This window comes from Lupinus angustifolius, chromosome LG20 (assembly GCF_001865875.1).
Source record: "Lupinus angustifolius cultivar Tanjil chromosome LG20, LupAngTanjil_v1.0, whole genome shotgun sequence".
NCBI lineage: Eukaryota > Viridiplantae > Streptophyta > Magnoliopsida > Fabales > Fabaceae > Lupinus > Lupinus angustifolius.
This window is the reverse complement of record NC_032028.1, coordinates 689,771-708,032: the sequence shown is the minus strand read 5'-3', so window position 1 is coordinate 708,032 and position 18,262 is coordinate 689,771. Positions and strand designations below refer to the sequence as shown.

The window sequence follows — 18,262 nt, the reverse complement described above, 5'->3', positions numbered from 1 at the left end:
TTGCAGGTATTAAGGATAATTGAGATTTTAACTTAAAGGATTAGAAGGTGGGGGCCACACAACAATTTCTAAGGAGGCTTCCAATGGAATGGGAGAGAGACAGGTGTACCTAAATGTGTTGCTTGTAGCTTTGGGCATGTTCTTCAATCCAATTGCACATGCATCCACATGATTCTTCACATCACAACCAATGGAGAGTTCTATTGTCCCAGATTGTATTTCATATGTTGTCTCGGGTCAATGATAATAAAGCAAAAACAACAATAATAATTATGAATGTTTGAACTTTTTAATCATGTTTTCATTAACATGAGACAATGTATGAGATATGATATGAGACAATAAATCTCTCACCCACCCCAACCTATCTCTCTACACCACCACCACCTTTCATCACACACACACTTCTCTATCTAATAAGACCACCCTGGATTATTCCCCTACCACTTTCTAAATGCAATGCATTCACCATTTTAAAATTGGTTTCTATCATCTTCATTTCCAGCTCAATAAACGTGGCATTCCACATTTGTAAAACTTCTCAGAGTTCATAGCATTTAGTCCATGCTTCTTTAGAGGAAACCACGTTAAATCACACTTAAAATATAAAAAGCAAAAAATAAAGAATGAGAATATTGTTAATTGTCAATGCTTATGTAAACAAAAAGTGGACAATTTAGATCATAATGTTGGGATAAGGTAGATAATCTCTGACATTCATGAACCATATTTGTTTCATTCAACTCATAAATGTCTATCATTCCATTACATAGACAACACAACCAAGAAACATACATTGTAAATTGTACTTACAAAACATATGAGATCTTACAAACATTCTTCATCCTACCCCTTCATTTTTTGATTCTTCATTATATATATGAAAATCCACATACCATTACTCCATTAAAATATCAATGAAACAAAATTAACAAGTCTCTTTTGTAAACTTCCAGATCCAAAAATAAAAAATTATACATAATAATATGGTCAAGATACATTGTTCTTAGTTCTTGTAATAATAAACTGAGTATGCCTATAAACAGAATACTAAAACACTAATTCCTTGGTGTAAACACTTACTTATTCCAATTATCTATGGTTTTGAGCTTTGTTATTCAAATGATGAAATTTAATGATAAAAGTGTATGAACAATGAACTCCATGATAATACGAGTGGGGGCCACTAAAACAAAAACCAATAAAATAAAGTAAATATGACACTGTAGAATCAGATTTAAACCATATGAATGCTCCCAAACAAACTTGGTATATTAATGGCCATAACCAGAGTCTAGTTTTTATATACTACTACTAGTACTCTTTTATGTTGAAGTTCAAATTGACTTTCATGGTTCTGCTCTTACCTATATTTCTGGATCTCCATTTTTCATCATCAATGCAAACTCTCCATACTGAAAACAAAAATGCAAGAGCATTAATATTAAACTGGACATTACTGAAATTTCAAGGACTTAACTATTATCAATGCTGTGTTTGGTTCAATCCATGAAAGGGAATTGTCACGACTGAATCAATTACAAGTAAAATACTTATCATAGTATATTATTGCAATATAAGGTTTTAAATAATGGTTTCTATGTACATTTGCCTTTTCCACTTCAAAGCATCCCAAAAAATGAAAATTACATTGAAACTTAAAAAGAGGAAGCAGTTACTTAGTTTAACATTCAAACTTAAAAATTACATTGATAGGGAAATGAGTTGTATAAGTAATTTGTAGAACTAGGTGCTTAATTTAACATGTACAATTTCATTCACAATACGCTCTTCTTCTTGTAATTTTTGCATAATTCAATAAAAAAGTTCAGATTCTATTATTATTTTCATTAGAATCTCTACCCTTATTTATTTGAGGTAAACATCCATATCACCTCAGGAGTAGAAGAAAAAAGGTTTCTTAATGTGAAAGCAAAATTGCAAACCATTTTGAACGTCGACCAAAGGCAGAGTCTGATGATGATGACGACGATGATGATGACGACGATGACGATTCCGAAGTTGAGATGCTGAGCATATCAAGCGGTGATGAGGATAATGTTAAAGATCCAGTTACGACGTCTAAGAATCGTGGAAGATCAGCGTCGCGGGATGATGATCGTGCCTGGGATGGCGAGGAACCTAGTAGCTTGAAATATGTTTATGAAGGCTGAGGTATGCTGTGATTGTTTGTTAGGGTTCATATATGTCACAATTTACTTTTATTTTTTGTTTAATTTATCTGGTGAACACATTTATGTTGTGGATTTTGATGTTCTTTGAATTGTTTGTTGTTCAAGTTTTGGATAATTGAGTTTCAGAGTTCGTAGCTATGTTCCTCTTTGATTATCCACGGCATGGACATTGATGAATATAAATTAGCACCCTTATTCTTTTACCTTGTTTGCCTGTTATATATTTATTCTTGTATTTTTGTTTGTTCAGTAAATGAAGGTGTTTTAAATTGTGATTGCAGTTATTGTGATAGTAGTCATTGTAGCTTTCATGATGTGGATTGTGGCCGTTGCGATGTGAATTTTATTTTGTGAGTAAAAACATGTTTTTCACATCGATGCAATGCGGCCTGATGTTGTGTTGCTGCCTGATACAGTCAAAATGCAGTCTGATGCGGTTGTGATACAACTTATTGTGGTCGCATCACTGATTCGGTGTGATGCGGTTGCGGCGATCACCACAACCACAATATTACAGCTGCTCACGTGATACGGTGCGCAAGTTGATAAAAGTTATATTCTATGCATTGTTGTGTTGTTTCTTTCTTTGTTTTTAAAGGGGAACAGTTAGTTCCTTTCAATGAGTTTTGGGTCATATGCCACCATTTTTTGTTTATCTTAAACCGGAAGTGCACTCTTTTTTGTCATTTAAATGTGGTTTTGTTAGCTGAATTGCTTGAACGTTTGGATACGTGTGCATTAGTAAAACAAGTAAGTGAATTCAATATGGAATAGATAAATGAATGTGTCTTGTCAAGTGCCTAATATTAGTTATTTTTTTACTAAAAGCAATTGCCTGATATAACTAGTTTTGCCAAAATATCTCACTTGCACGAAAACTGATTCGAAAATAGTAATACCATTACCATACAAAGAAAAAAAAACACAATGAATATTACAATATGTTTAAATAAGTCTATTTAACCGTGTGTGCATTACGCGTCACAGGACCATGATATGTGTGATAAATGACTCGTTGAACAAGCACTTTTGCTATTAAGTGGGAAACTCGTTAAACATATATTCGACTTTTGCATAAATTATAGCAAAACATCTCTTCACGCTTCTAGCCAACTTCTCATTATATGAATCTAAACAATTGTTGTGATGAGCCTAATCTTTGTCTTAAAAGATAAAAAAATCATAATAGTATGCTAGTGCTAATTTTTGAAATATATATTTGCTACACTTATTAAGCCTAATCCTTAGTCCTACACAATTTAAACTTTACTACATGACATAATTAAGGGTTTCACTGTAACCTTTTTTTGTCTAACCGAAGCACATATGTCATACTCATATGTTATATGCACAATTAATATAATAATTATCATTGTTATTTTTTATACCATTCGTCACATGATATGCATGTTTTTTTTAAATAGTAGATTACTTTAACTTTTTTGTTGGCAGAAGATTACTTTAACTTTAAAAAAATAAACTTAACTACTCTCACTAAAAATAAAGAGCCCTTTTGCTGTAATATAATATTATAAAACCAAATATAACTCATTTCATTTCAAATTCTGACTATCCTTCGTTACAAATAAATATATACATTTTTATAGGGGGAAAGAATGATACACTTCTTACACGAAAAAGGTTACAATTCCTTTTGTTTTTAATAGTATTACTTTTGTAAAGTAAGTGGCTTGTGTTAATGTACCTAACAATTTAAGGGCAAGTATTGAGTTTGAGTGGATATATGTGGCCCAATGAGAAGGTCACAACATCACAAAAAATAAACAAAACAAAACAGAGTGGGGCAAACAGATTCATTTTGTCCTGTGCATTAACCCTAAAAACTAGTGGCCAGCACGTGCCACTACACGTGTCTATACCTCATATAAAGTTAAAGTCTTTTTTATTATTTTTTTCTTTCTATATCTGAGTACCCTTTATACTGAACTTGCTACCTGATTTGATTTAAACAACTAAAACATAATGTTTAGCCTCAGAATTATGTTTCCGGGATACCTGATTAAAAGCTCCAAAAACATTAAAGATTATTGTAATAATTTGACTAAAATAACCGTATTTATTCTTAATAGAAAGAAGAATAAATAACTAATTAAAGATATTGTAATTATCTGATCTATTTAGCATGTTGTTATCTGGTCTTTTTGGTTGTTGAAGGATAATGTGATGTTTGAAAACAAGTAGTTTGATAAACTAAGACCCATGCTTTGAATTTTAGCTTATTTGGGAATTTTATGTACCCTTCTTTGATTTGTGTGCTAGTCCCCCACTCTGTTTAAAATTGTATTTCATGTGAGGACTTTCTCATTTTATACTTTGTGTGTGTTCTCATAATCATTTATCAATTCTACATGATTGTATACAAAATATCTAACTAAGAGGGTTGCTATGACCTATGGATAATGCATTCATAAATTTCTGTACAAGTCTCACCGCCTTAAATCTCACCATTTTAAAATAAACCCACAGACAAAATAGACTAAAGGGTATGGAGTCATGAGTCAATTCAAGTATGGAAAATTTGTATCGAAAAACAAGTGTTAGAATTGTTAAATTATCACTTTTAATGTTTTTTTAATCCAGATCAATATGGGTACTTCTTAATATTTTTAGAGGGAGGGGTTCCTCTAATTTGCATATTAAATTTTAATAAGCAATATCTTAGATCAAGCATAGCCATAGGTTTATTAATGAAGTGAAATAATCTCAATCATTCATTATATTCAAAATTCTAGATTAATGCATATCATCAAAATATACATTAGAGAAGTTAAAAATATAGGAAATTTGTATGGGGAGATTTCTTTAAATTGAGTTTGAGTATAATTGAGAAAGAAAACATGTATTCATGGAAATTTTGCTGATTATATTCTTAATTTCTCACTTATACTTAATTTCACTTCATAGAAGATTTTTCTAATATAAATTAAACACACCACAGTCAACCCTTTAAAAACACGCGGCCAGTTCCCTATAAATTCTCCATCAATCTACTTTCTCCATACACTCTTGAGTACTAAATAATTAAAGAGGATATTTTTTTTTAAATATTTTTAATATAATGGGTACATTTTTATTTTGTATTAGAAGAAATTTTGAGGGATAAGTTTACATAGAGCAAAACCCATTTATTATACACGGATTTTTTCATTCTTTAATTCTTAAGAAAGCAAATCTCCAACATAATGTTTAAAAAAAATCATTTATTTGTAATTTTTTTTTTTAAATAAGGATATTCTATCCCATTGGTAAAAAAAAGTGTACCTGTTTGGGGTCTATAGATGCTCTTCTGAGTAATTGTTTTTAATCTTATATATGATATCTGAAGAATGAGACCTAACACTAATACTGGACCAACTCAGTGTGGATAATGCAAACATTTGATGACACTGATTCCGAAGCTATATATGCACAAACACAAAGGTACAAGTTTTAAAATAATATGCATGCATGGACCATTAGAAATGTCAACTCTCGGGGTGGAGTTATACTTCCTCTGTTATTAGTAAACATCTATATATATATATATATATATATATATATATATATAATTTATATGTGAACTTACATTTTCATAATAGTCTATATTGAGAAGACTATCTAAAAATGGAATATATTATATTTAATCAAATCTATGGTTGAGTTTGGGTTTAAAAGCTAGTCTGAACGATGAAATAACAACAAATAAGTAAAGTAAATTTCAAGATCAGATAATATTATTAAATGTTTATAGGGTGAGCCGAGAACTGCAAAAAAAATAATTTCATGCATGATGACCAATGTCATGAAGTCACATTCCTATAAGTGAAGAAGTTCAATGCATTAATCATATTTGAGAACAGGTCAAATATCACAAGAGCGTTGAAGTCACTATCAATCACAACTTATGAATGGATAGAGAGAGAGAGAGAGAGTCTAATGAGATTTATGGTCATGACATGTTATATCCATCAATTCGATACAAAAAGCAGTTTATGTGTATTTTTTTCACATGTAAATCAGAATACTATTTTATGATTGAGTAGTAGAAGAAAATGGAGACACAAAAATATCTCTGGGTGATGAAATTCATCTCAAATTGGCATGCATGCAATTAGCCTAGCTATCATGTCATTTACTTATTACTCCACACTCCTCTATTTGTATTATATCATGGACATGTAACTTCTTTCATCTTATTCCTAGTTTCCAAATCCCTAGGCTTTAATTTAAGGCAGTATCCAAAGTTACGTGTAACTGTAATTAAATATATAAATAGTAAGGTGAGAATTGTTTTGTATTATAAGATGAGGTAGAAGAAGGGAACCACAAGCCGAATGCGACTGATCAGGGACGTGGTGGCCTAGGTGCGCCCCTAACCAGATTTGAAAATCTCGTTTCTACTATGTAAGTTACTTAATTAATATCTAATGTATTCAAAATATTTGGTGAAAAATTATTTTGAATAACACAACGTAAATAGTTGGTGATATAAAAAATTAGAAAAAAGTTATAAATTATTTGTTGCACATATAACATTACACTTATTATAGGCATTAAAATTAAAGTGTGAGTTATTGATGAGAGAGAAAGGTAAATTAGAAAGTGTTGCATGAAGCATTTTAGCAGGTGCAAAGTGCAATGCACCTACATGGTTGCCACGTAGCAAACCCCATTTGGTAGTTCCATTTTCAATCTCCATAAATACCCCCTCCAATCCTCTCTTCCTCTCACTTCTTTCTTCATTCACTGCTCACACCACTCCCTCTCTTTCCAACCCTTCTCTTCCTTCTTTCTTAACACTCTATCCCTTAACTATATATATAGTATATAGTATATACCAAACAAAAGCTATACTAATAATAATAATAATGCCAACACGAACAACAGCAACAGATTTAGAAACTCCAAATGAACACTCATCCAAACACACCCTTCACCCTGTATTCTCTCCTTCTTACCCAATCACTCTTAAGGTACCAAACTTACTAAACTCATTCTCTACCACTTTTAGTTTTTTTTATACTACTAAGAGTATTTCATTAAAAAATTTAGTAAAAAACTAATCTTTTTTATGATTCCTTACTATCCCTAACAAATGTTGCTTCCAAAAATCGAACTCTCGACAGTATAGTCTTACACTACTAGATTGATATTGCTACTAGTATTGTTATTTCCTTTCTTGATTATATTATTGTTTTCATGCAGTTCATGGACGTGAATTACCGAGTTAAGATGATAGATAATAAAAGAGGGTGCATCATTAAGGCTATGTTTGAATCATCACAACCGTCAGATCAAATTATATCTAAGGAAGAGAGAATAATTTTGAAATCCGTAACGGGAATAGCGTACCCGGGGGAGATCTTAGCCATCCTTGGTCCATCAGGTAGTGGTAAATCAACGCTCTTAAATGCTCTCTCAGGGAGACTCCATGGACACGCACTCACAGGAACAATCCTCGCTAACTCTTTCAAATTAACCAAACCGGTTCTCCGTCGAACCGGGTTCGTCACCCAAGACGACATCCTCTACCCTCACCTCACGGTTCGCGAGACTCTCGTCTTCTGCTCCATGCTCCGCCTCCCGAGAACCCTGCCGCGAGAGGCTAAGATCGCGGCGGCGGAGTCGGTCATCGTCGAATTAGGGTTATCAAAGTGCCAAGACACTATAATCGGAAACAGCTTCATCCGTGGTGTCTCCGGCGGTGAACGGAAGCGCGTGAGCATAGCGCATGAGATGCTGGTGGACCCGAGTTTGCTGATACTGGATGAGCCTACCTCGGGGCTGGATGCGACGGCGGCGTACCGGCTGGTGAAGACGCTGGGGGAACTGGCGAAGAAAGGGAAGACGGTGGTGACGTCGGTGCATCAACCGTCGAGTCGCGTATACCAGATGTTCGATAAGGTGATAGTGCTTTCGGAAGGACAGTGTTTGTATTCCGGAAAAGGAAACGATGCTATGAGCTACTTTGAATCGATTGGGTTCGCTCCATCTTTTCCGGTTAATCCCGCAGATTTTCTGCTCGATCTCGCTAACGGTATGTCACCTTTTTTCTTTTTCTTACCTTGTCACTTTAATTCACACAATTTATCGTTTTATTATGATATTTTTTTTAAGGAAAAGGTTATACCACGTTATACTTTAATGATACAACATATAAAAGTACAAAAACTCCTAAAATGGAAGGAAAAAATAGAGAATAGTGAACTAGGAAAGGACATAAGCAAAACCTAGACAAAAAAAATAAACTCTAAACTTAAGATTGGATTAGAAATTCATTTAAATCAGGATATATTATATTATTATAGTATTTAGTAAAGACTTCTCAGCTTGAGTGGAACAATTTGATCAGAGATACTTAATGGGTTTTGATTTTTGCATCAGAAATGTGATGCTTTAATTTAAAGAATTCCTTTGATCCTCTTTTTTGGCAACTATCTGTCACTGGCTCTTACTTTTTCTTGCCTCTCTATTAATGGTTATATTTTCTTTCTCTGGGGCCAACCTGATTTGACTCCTATTGCTTTCATGTTTTATAAAGGACAATTTACGTGAGAGGGATATGATTTCATATATGCATAATTCTTATTATTTTAGTATACTTAATTTTGATCTATGTATTGTACAGTTTCACTTGAACTAATATAATCTCTCATACCATTAGACTTTAATTAGGAATGTAAGGAAGTAAGTAAATCATCAAAACCAAAGAGTGAGGCAGGATCCATGTTCATCCCTCTAAAGCTACTACCTTCTGCTTGTTTGATAAGAAAATTCAACTCTACATATCCCAGATATATATTAAGTTGGAAAAATATGCCTCTTTAACATTTTAAGTAATGAATTACTAACAGCATGGATAGAATCTTAATAAAAACATGTATACACATATATATTAGATCATTGGAAGGCTAAACTGTTAAGCCCATTTTCTGAAACGGAGAAGGGTGGTTTAAGAAAGTGACAGAGTTTCCAATTCCCAATTGATGAAATTTGGTTTGGTGCAAGTCTTTCTGTGGGTCCGGACATATTCCGAATTAGAAGCAAAATAATATAGATGCATATTATTCACTCATGGAATTATTCAGCCATGGCCCCAGCTTATTACTAGAACCATTAATTATCAACCATATCATTGTAAAGAATAATATTAGAATTAAAAACACATTTGTTGTGAAGTCCAAAAATAGGTGTTTGAATTTGACTTATTTTTAATTTAGTGGAGGAGAAGAGAAGATATTTAAGCCTTATACATAGATAACATAAATTATTAGAAATTAATGTAGCCACTTGTTGCACATATTGGCATGTATTGTTATCACTTATAACAATTGATAAACCACTACTGGTTTTCAATGGATTTCTTTTCATTTTTATTCTTCCTTTTGCCGAAGAAATTTTTAACTCAACATTCAATCCTATTAGAAAATAAAGGTTTTGGTTCTTGTTGTTCTCTTTCTCCATTTCTTAAGATATTTACCTAGTTCAACCCTAAAATAAATAAAAATATACACTTATACTAGCTGTATAAGTTGAGTTTAATTAGTTGAAAATCTTGAAAGATTTGAAATCCTTAGTGCCTATTGGAAATGTCCGTCATGTGGGCCAAAGCTATTTTATTGTGAAAGGAGGACGTGACATTATAAAGTTGAAAATGCGTAGGTAGTGGACTGGAGTCATAAGTTGTAGATTACTGGTCTTTCTGTAAGTATTAGTGTTATACCAGTAGACAGCAACGTTGCTTCTTTAAGAATAGATTTGGTGGGCAATGTCACTAAGCATAGTTTTAAGTTAATTATTCCATCAATTACTGCATGGTAAAGTGCTCTTTGTCTAGTTATTTTTATTTTATATGACGTTCAACATCCTAGGCTGTTGGCACTAAAAGATGCTATTATTAGTTATATGTGCCTCATCAAATGGATATTGAGATGGAGGAGTTGATGACAACATTGCTAGCGTGAGAAACCATCTATCTTTTGTAAAAGAAAGAAGAAGAAAATAGTGAAAAGAGCACTGGAAAAAGTGGCACACTAAAATCTAAATCACTGTCTGCCCTTAAATTATGTAATGATAAATAAATAACAATTTTTAAAGGTTACCTATTAAACTTGCTATAGAAAATATTTTGCATGGTGGACCGGTCCACTCCATTTTTCAGAGTGGATCATGAAATGCTTCGCTTGTGGCACTGCACAATTGATGTACGTTCATACAATTTTATTATTGACCAACATTAGAACATGGTCTTGGTGGCTGTTTGCATATTCAAAATTACAGGTGGAAAAGCACTTGCCCATAACTTCTTTGATCTGATCAAACGATATCTTTTTCTCATTTACTTTGCTTCCTTTTCTCTTTTCCTCCAACTTTAATAGAATCTTTATCTTAGGATCTGTTGAAGAGCTACACGTGTTGAATTGCTTTACATCCTTAGAAATATTTTTCTCCCACAAAAGTAAAGTCTGTTGGCAGAATGGTTTGATAAAACAAAAGTAAATAGCTAAGTTGATATTGATATTATACAAATCAAAGTGGGGATGGTGGCCCAATCAGAAGAGTCAGCACCAATATATATTAATGGAGACCCACCATAACACCACCATAAGCCAGCTTTTACAAGTTCTGCCATCATACTTGTTCCTATTAATGCCCCTTTTCCCTTTAGAATAATGTTGTTTAATTAATTTGAGCACATTCCTTGTTTTTACTTACTTTATCCCGACTTCAACCTATCATATACTTTCTTTAGCTTCAATTTTCTTGTTTAAATAGATTTTACAAGATATGGTCCCATAGAGCCTCACCATGATGCCACAGCTATCATTTTCTGTAATTATTCGGTTGTATATTATTGGTTTGTAGATAAGGCTCTCCTCCTCTTATTTTTTTGTCATAATTCCTTCTCTCCCTCTATTGTGGTCCCTTATTTCTTTTATATCATAAAGTTGAAAATTGAATAATTTATATTTCTTGCCAAGTATAATGCCAACTAAAAGCAGAATAAAGTTTAAAAACGAGTTATGAAGCCATCTTTTTTTTAACTGAATGCAATCCAAACTCTAAAATCAATTGTTGGTTTTTTCTAGTTATTTTGCATCTTCCTTTGTCATTGTATAGTATTGCTCACCTTCATTTACTGAACATCTTAGTTTATTTCAAATAAGGAAGACAACTACATATTTGAAGTGCAACAATATATAGAATGCACGTTATATTGCTTGATGGAAAATCATTTTCTACATGATATTTAATTAAATTTGGCCTTGAATTCTGCAGGTGTTTGCCATGTTGATGGTCTAGGTGAAAGAGATAGGCCAAACATTAAGCAGAACCTAATTCATTCATACAACACAATACTGGCTCCTAAGGTAAAAGCTGCCTGCATGGACACTGCCAGTGTTCCTAACAAAAACACTCACCCTTTAGGAAGCAACCCTTCCAAAAAATGTAGACATAGTGACAGGGTTAGCTTATTTGATTGGTTCAGCCAGTTTAGTATTCTGCTCCATAGAAGCATCAAAGAAAGAAAACATGAATCCTTCAATACACTGAGAGTCTTTCAAGTTCTTGCTGCAGCACTATTAGCTGGTTTAATGTGGTGGCACTCAGACTATAGGAATGTTCAAGATAGGCTTGGTTTGCTCTTTTTCATTTCCATCTTTTGGGGAGTATTCCCATCTTTCAACTCTGTTTTTGCATTTCCTCAAGAACGTGCCATCTTTATGAAAGAGAGAGCTTCTGGTATGTACACATTGTCTTCCTATTTTATGGCTAGAATTGTTGGAGACCTTCCCATGGAGCTTATTCTTCCCACGGTTTTCCTCATTGTGACATATTGGATGGGTGGATTAAATCCTGATTTTTGGTCTTTTGTGTTGACTTTGTTGGTTCTTCTTGGATATGTGCTTGTGTCACAAGGTCTTGGGCTTGCTTTAGGTGCTGCAATCATGGATGCTAAACAGGCTTCCACAGTATCAACAGTGACAATGTTAGCATTTGTCTTAACAGGTGGCTACTATGTCCATAAGGTGCCACCTTGTATGGCTTGGATCAAATACATTTCCACAACCTTTTACAGTTATAGGCTTCTGATAAGAATCCAATATGGTGATGGCAACAAAATCTTACATCTTTTGGGATGCTATCATGGTGGGAGTGATAGGGCCAGCTGCAAATTTGTTGAAGAAGATGTAGTGGAGCAAATTAGCACTGTGGGAAGTATTGGGGTGTTGTTCCTCATGTTTGTGGGTTATAGATTATTGGCCTACCTTGCCTTGAGGAGCATCAAGAGTTGAAAATTAAATTCTGTATTACATAGTTCTTTTTGGAAACTTTTAAATTAAAAATGATGTTTAAGGATGAAGAAAAGGATGGGACAATTTGTTAGCTCCTTCTGTGGTGCATCTGCAGCAACCTTTACACTAGGCATGATTGGCTAGTTGATTTGGACCAAATGTAATTGAAGAATTAATACTGAGAAATTTCTAGTGTAAAGTTACTAAGTTAGAGAATTAACAACCAAATTTAAAGTGGAGAAGCAAGAGTAATTGTACAATGAGTTTCCAAGTTATATACCAAGTTTCATTGTGTACACTTGCCTTGAATTATAATTTTGACCACAGTTTCAATGTGACTAAGTTTCATTACATTGGGATTTGACTTCAGTTTTTACTTTGTTCACAGTTTCTCTTGACCAAAATTATAATATATACACACTTTGCCTCCTTTATGTTTAGTTTCAAACTAGGGTGCAAATCTGCTCGCTCACAATGAGTGTCACTTCAAGTGCCATAATCTTATAATTGGTCAGAAAAATACTTAAAATTAAAATTTATTTTAAATATATATTTTTTACTCAATCACAAGGTCATGACACATGGTATAATACTCATTGTGGGACAGCAGATGTCCTATGTTAAAACTAGGGAACAGTAGCGATACTAAACTGTGGCTAGTTAGCATAAGCCCAAAATCTTTTGGGTTAACCTATTTTTGCTACTGGCTGAGGCAAGTTAACCCTATGAAATATTTAGAACTTCTCATAAAAATTATTACTGTATTGAGAGCAAAAGAGAACAAAGTAAGAACTGTGGTCAAACTTGCCTTGTTTTGTTTTTCTTTTACTTCATATGTCCAATAAAAACTTAGGCTTAGAGTGGGAGGGTACCTTGTAAGATAATGTAAATTAATAACTCAAATTACACTTCACTACCAAATAAATTACTTATCTCAAAGGAATGTTTGAATGCACTTCAAAATCCAAAATGAAATTTTGGATCCAGATATTCTCCCACAGCTGTTTTTGCTTCAAAATTATATTTTTAAATATTAAAGGGGTTTAAGGTTCAATAACTTTCCATATAAATCCTGAAATTTTACAGAGGTAATAACTTGACCATTAAGATCTGCAAATGTATGTTGCATTTATGTTTTGATTTATTGCCTATTGTTCCAAACCCACATAGGGACAGGTCTTTGTGTCCAAAACCCAATTTCATTTAATCATATACCTGCTTAGTATTAATAGCTGCAATTTCCTCATGTTTGCCCACCCATTTCCACGTCAATGTTTCTTAACCACTCCTTATACTAACCTCTATTTAAACTAAGAGTGAGCCGAAATTGGCCCTACCCGCTCAATCAGTACGACCCGATCATAATCGGACTTGAATAGGATTAGGTTTAGGGTTAGGTTCGGATTCAAAGATTAGACCAGATCAATATTTATCATTGATTCTCTAATTTTTTTATCATATATACATTATATATATATATATATCATTTTATATGTCAAATTACATAATCATAATAACAAATAATATTGAGAATTATATTTAATCGAGTCTATGGTCGAATTCAGATTTAAAGATTAACACAGTCAATATTTAGAGTCAAGTTACCTTCGGATCTAGGACCGAGTCCGGTTCACTATATTTTTACAATCCCATCATTATTTATTTTACAATCCCCCTTTTCTTACCTAGTTACCTTCTTATCCCCCAATTGAAATAAAATTAAGGTTCCCTATATTTTTAATCCTATAAAGTATGACCCTAGTAAAAAAATATTCTATCATTACATTGTTTCTTAAGTGATAGTATGATTGGTAAAATGCAAAGAGAGTCTTTCACTAATTTTCACTAATTTTGATTTTGCATGATACAAAATCATTATTTATTTATTGAGACCCAAAATTGAAGTTAGTGAAAAGTAGAGAGTAGTAAAATATATAGGATCCCTATATAATATTAAAATGTAGAAAGAGAGCTTAGTGATACAAAAAAAACTAAAACTGTGATCTCTTGTACTCAAAGGACAATGGATTCTTCAGCAACTCTGAAACAGCATCATACAAAGGTTGTTCCAAAACAATGTGACACCTTCCCTTGTGAAAGGTACTTGTCTTCTCGTAGGACACCTTCCTTTTCCTCTTCTTGTTCATCACTTTCTTCACTTGAATCATTATATTTTCATGATGATCCTCTTCTTAGTCCAGCTACTCCACTTAGATTCTCTGGTGTACCATTTTCTTGGGAACATTTACCTGGAATTCCCAAGAAGCAAAATTCCAAGAATAAAAAGGATTCATCTTTGAAAATCCTACCTTTACCACCTCCTACACACTCTTCTAAAAAGAAGAACTCTGTGCAAACTAGTGTTAAAAAAGATCCTTTCTTTGCTGCAATGGTTGAATGCTCAAAGGATGATAACAACCATGAAGAAACAAGTGCAAGTTTGTGGAGTGGAGCTAAGGTATCAAGGAGTATTAGTGATCGTTTTGGATTTATTAGCCTTTATGGTTCTTGCAAGAGAACTTGTGCTGTTTCTGAATCTTTAGTTTACATTCCAACTTCAAGAACAAGTTCCTATCAACATGTTAGTGGCAGGTTCCTATGAGCTTTCTGCACCTTAGTTACCACTCTTTAACTTTTTACTACAACACTTTCTTTAAGTGAATCTCATAAATGTCATACTCTGTAACTATATTCTGCACTCAGTGATGCTTATCTGGCTGCCAATCTTGTTGTGTTGCTGTTGTTTTTAGAAAGAAAAAAAACCAAAAAGATCAAGGTATTCAATTACTTTTTGATCTTTGTTTCTTTGAATGGAAATAGTCTTTCTGCTTGTGATAGTAAAACTGCGTACATCTATTTTCTTTAAACCCTACTAGGTGGAAGCCTCATGTATTGATTGATCGGAGTTTTTAGTTTTTTTTATGTTTGTTTTCTTAGTTTATAAAATATGGTATGTGAAGACAAACTATGTCTTTGGAAACATAAGTTATTGTAATATGGTAATACAAGTATAGGAAACAGTGTTTGTCTCCTTTTGTAATCTGATAGTGTTTTGAAATCTTATTTTATTATCTTATTATTTGGACTCTCTTTGCTGTATTTCATGTGATAATATCACATTATGATTTGTGTGTTAGTTAACTTCACATAGTCCCATGTGAAAACAATTCACAGGATCACAATAAAGGAGACATGCAAAATTATTGGTTTGAGTTTTTTATTTTCAATGTGCATTTGTATTAGCAAGTGGATGTGAATCCCTAAGATTTGCTTAAAGTATAGGCTATATAAACAAGACTTAACTTTCTTCTTCCATAAATTGCAACTCCTTTAAAGAGATTAAGTTGACTTAGAATTACTAAGATATGAATCCTGAATTTGTGTTTTCTATCATTGTTCTGCTGTAACATAGATTAAAAATTTCATCAAAATTTTTGTTTTGGATGCATAACAGTACAAACAGTTGAAGATCCACATGCCCTGTTAATTTTTTTATGTAGTAATCTTTCCATGTATAATGGTACTATAATATATAGGATACACATCTATTGTCCCACAATTTGTGTTACTTCATGTGCCATGAACTTGTAATTGATCATAAAAAATATATTTAAATTAAAATTTAATTATTAAAAATGTGGGGTAGAATACATACACACATATTTATATAAAGTGAAATCATTATGTTATTGATGAAGTGAAACTCAGTTAAAGATAGAAGTATATTCATCTGATGTATTAATTTACACCACCCCCCTTAAAAAAATTGTTTAAATTTGAATTATATTATCATACACTCAAATTCAATTCATTTGTTAATTTTTAATTACTCTTTATGGGTGGTATTACTGAAAATGATTTAAAAGAAAATGGAGAAAACACCCTGACTATAGTCATAATTGATATAGACAATCTTAAAACTCAAGTTAGGTAAATGGATCCCCTCATGATTTCAATGCATTTTTTTATGGTAGATCTACTAGCTAGCTACTATTAAATTCATGGAACTTGCATTAAAAGAATCATTAACCTATTATTTGAGGATAAAGATCTATTGTGTCAAAACATGTTTTAAAATATGTCTCAGATTAATGATATTGAACCAAAAACAAAATCTATTATTTCATTAATCCGGAACATAGTTTGAGACCGCAAAGCCTCAAAAACCCTTTACGTTTTGTTCAATATTGCATATGATTAAATCTACAAAAGCATATATCTTTATGTCACATTTTAGGGTATAGTGGATGTGCTCAAGTACAGAGTATATAATGAGCCAGAGCCCTAGCTACCTTAATTATGATATAGCTTTATTATATTTGGTGGCATCTCTTTGTTATCATAACTATATATGTTCAAAAGGGACATATAAAAATACCAAATTCAAGTCAATAAGATAAATAATTGTAGGTTGGTTTTTTAAATTGAAATGTAAGGTAAGCTGTATTGTCACTAATGTATTTATAAGAAAAATGTAGCCTCCTTCATAATCAACAATTGTAACAACTTTGTGGACAATACTTCATCTTATCTTTCTTTATAAATAAATATAATCAAATACGCAACAAAAACAGCCTCAATTATTAATAAATGATTAGTGAAGTATTGGGTTCAAAATAATGTGATATTTTGAGTCATAAAAGTTAAAATAGATTTTATTAATGGAACCAACCCTATCACACTCATCAAATTTCACTGATAGTGACCTAAAAGTGGCACTACAAAAAAGAAAGGCACATCTATAGCTTCCAATGAAGTTTAAAATCTAATTTCACATTGACCTTTGGTTAGGAAGACTTTTGACACAAGGATCCTTCATAGATTTACTGTCCACTTGTCGCTTCAATACTTTATTGAGTCGTCAAACCATCGACTTTGATACCACTTATTGGGAGATCTTCATCCATGAGTTACAACATTCCTTCATGGGCTAAGTAAAAGAAGTATAGAAGTGGGTTTGACACTATATTTTGATCAAAAACTTTAAGACATTAAGTCTATGGATCCATTCACTTATATGTTCTTTAATTCATCTATTTTTACTCGATGTAAGATTTTTTCATTCATACTTAGAATACCCAACAAAAATTACATACGCTCATTGTATAAACTCATAATTCATGGTGGTAGGAACGTGATGAAGAAAGGCAGACAGAATATCAATAACTTATTTTTGTTGAATAAATAATTGTAGGAAACAATCACTATGTTTCATGATAATGTATTTCTTTTCTATTTTATAATACCCTTTATCTACCATAACTCTATAATTGTTCCAATTTCCTACTATCTCAAATTATCATTATTCTGAATAACTAGATGGGGCACACGTATCATTAAGCTACCCCACTTTATGTGACTTAAGATTAATGGCTATAAAAGCAAAAATAAGTTGAGGTGTTTATTGTTCGATTTGAATTGATTGAGATAAAACGTCATCAAAATCAAACATAAAATGAATGTGTGATTCAATGGTTTGATTGGATTAAAGTAATAAATTTGTTCTGATCCAAAAGATTACTTGTAATTGTAGTTCAATTTGTTTTTTATTATTTGTCTTTTCCCTATCTAAATACAAATTAATAGTGTTAGGTGTATTAAAATTGTATATTAAATAGAAAAATAAAAATCATATGATGAATTGTGTTCTATTGTAAATAATTTATCTAAATGAAAGAGATATATAAAAAGTTCAATCAACTAAACCACAACTTATATAAATGTGTGATTTTAGAGTATAATATATATATATATATATATATATATATA

General features: G+C 32.2%; 2 protein-coding genes across 3 annotated transcripts; both read left to right on the top strand.

Moving 5' to 3' along the window:
• On the top strand, nucleotides 7,027-12,844 carry LOC109336052 (ABC transporter G family member 25-like). Its single transcript, XM_019572399.1, has 3 exons — nucleotides 7,027-7,168; nucleotides 7,401-8,232; nucleotides 11,475-12,844. The coding sequence occupies exons 1-3, from the start codon at nucleotides 7,064-7,066 to the stop codon at nucleotides 12,491-12,493; spliced, it is 1,956 nt and encodes a 651-aa protein (XP_019427944.1). The 5' UTR covers nucleotides 7,027-7,063; the 3' UTR covers nucleotides 12,494-12,844.
• Nucleotides 14,409-15,246, top strand: LOC109335247. Of its 2 annotated transcripts, XM_019571366.1 has the most exons (2): nucleotides 14,409-14,593; nucleotides 14,708-15,246. In XM_019571366.1, exons 1-2 carry the CDS (start codon nucleotides 14,517-14,519, stop codon nucleotides 15,093-15,095), a joined length of 465 nt encoding a protein of 154 aa, XP_019426911.1. In that variant the 5' UTR covers nucleotides 14,409-14,516; the 3' UTR covers nucleotides 15,096-15,246. The 2 variants fall into 2 exon arrangements, with proteins under 2 accessions (XP_019426911.1, XP_019426910.1); XM_019571365.1 differs by having other exon boundaries at nucleotides 14,414-15,246.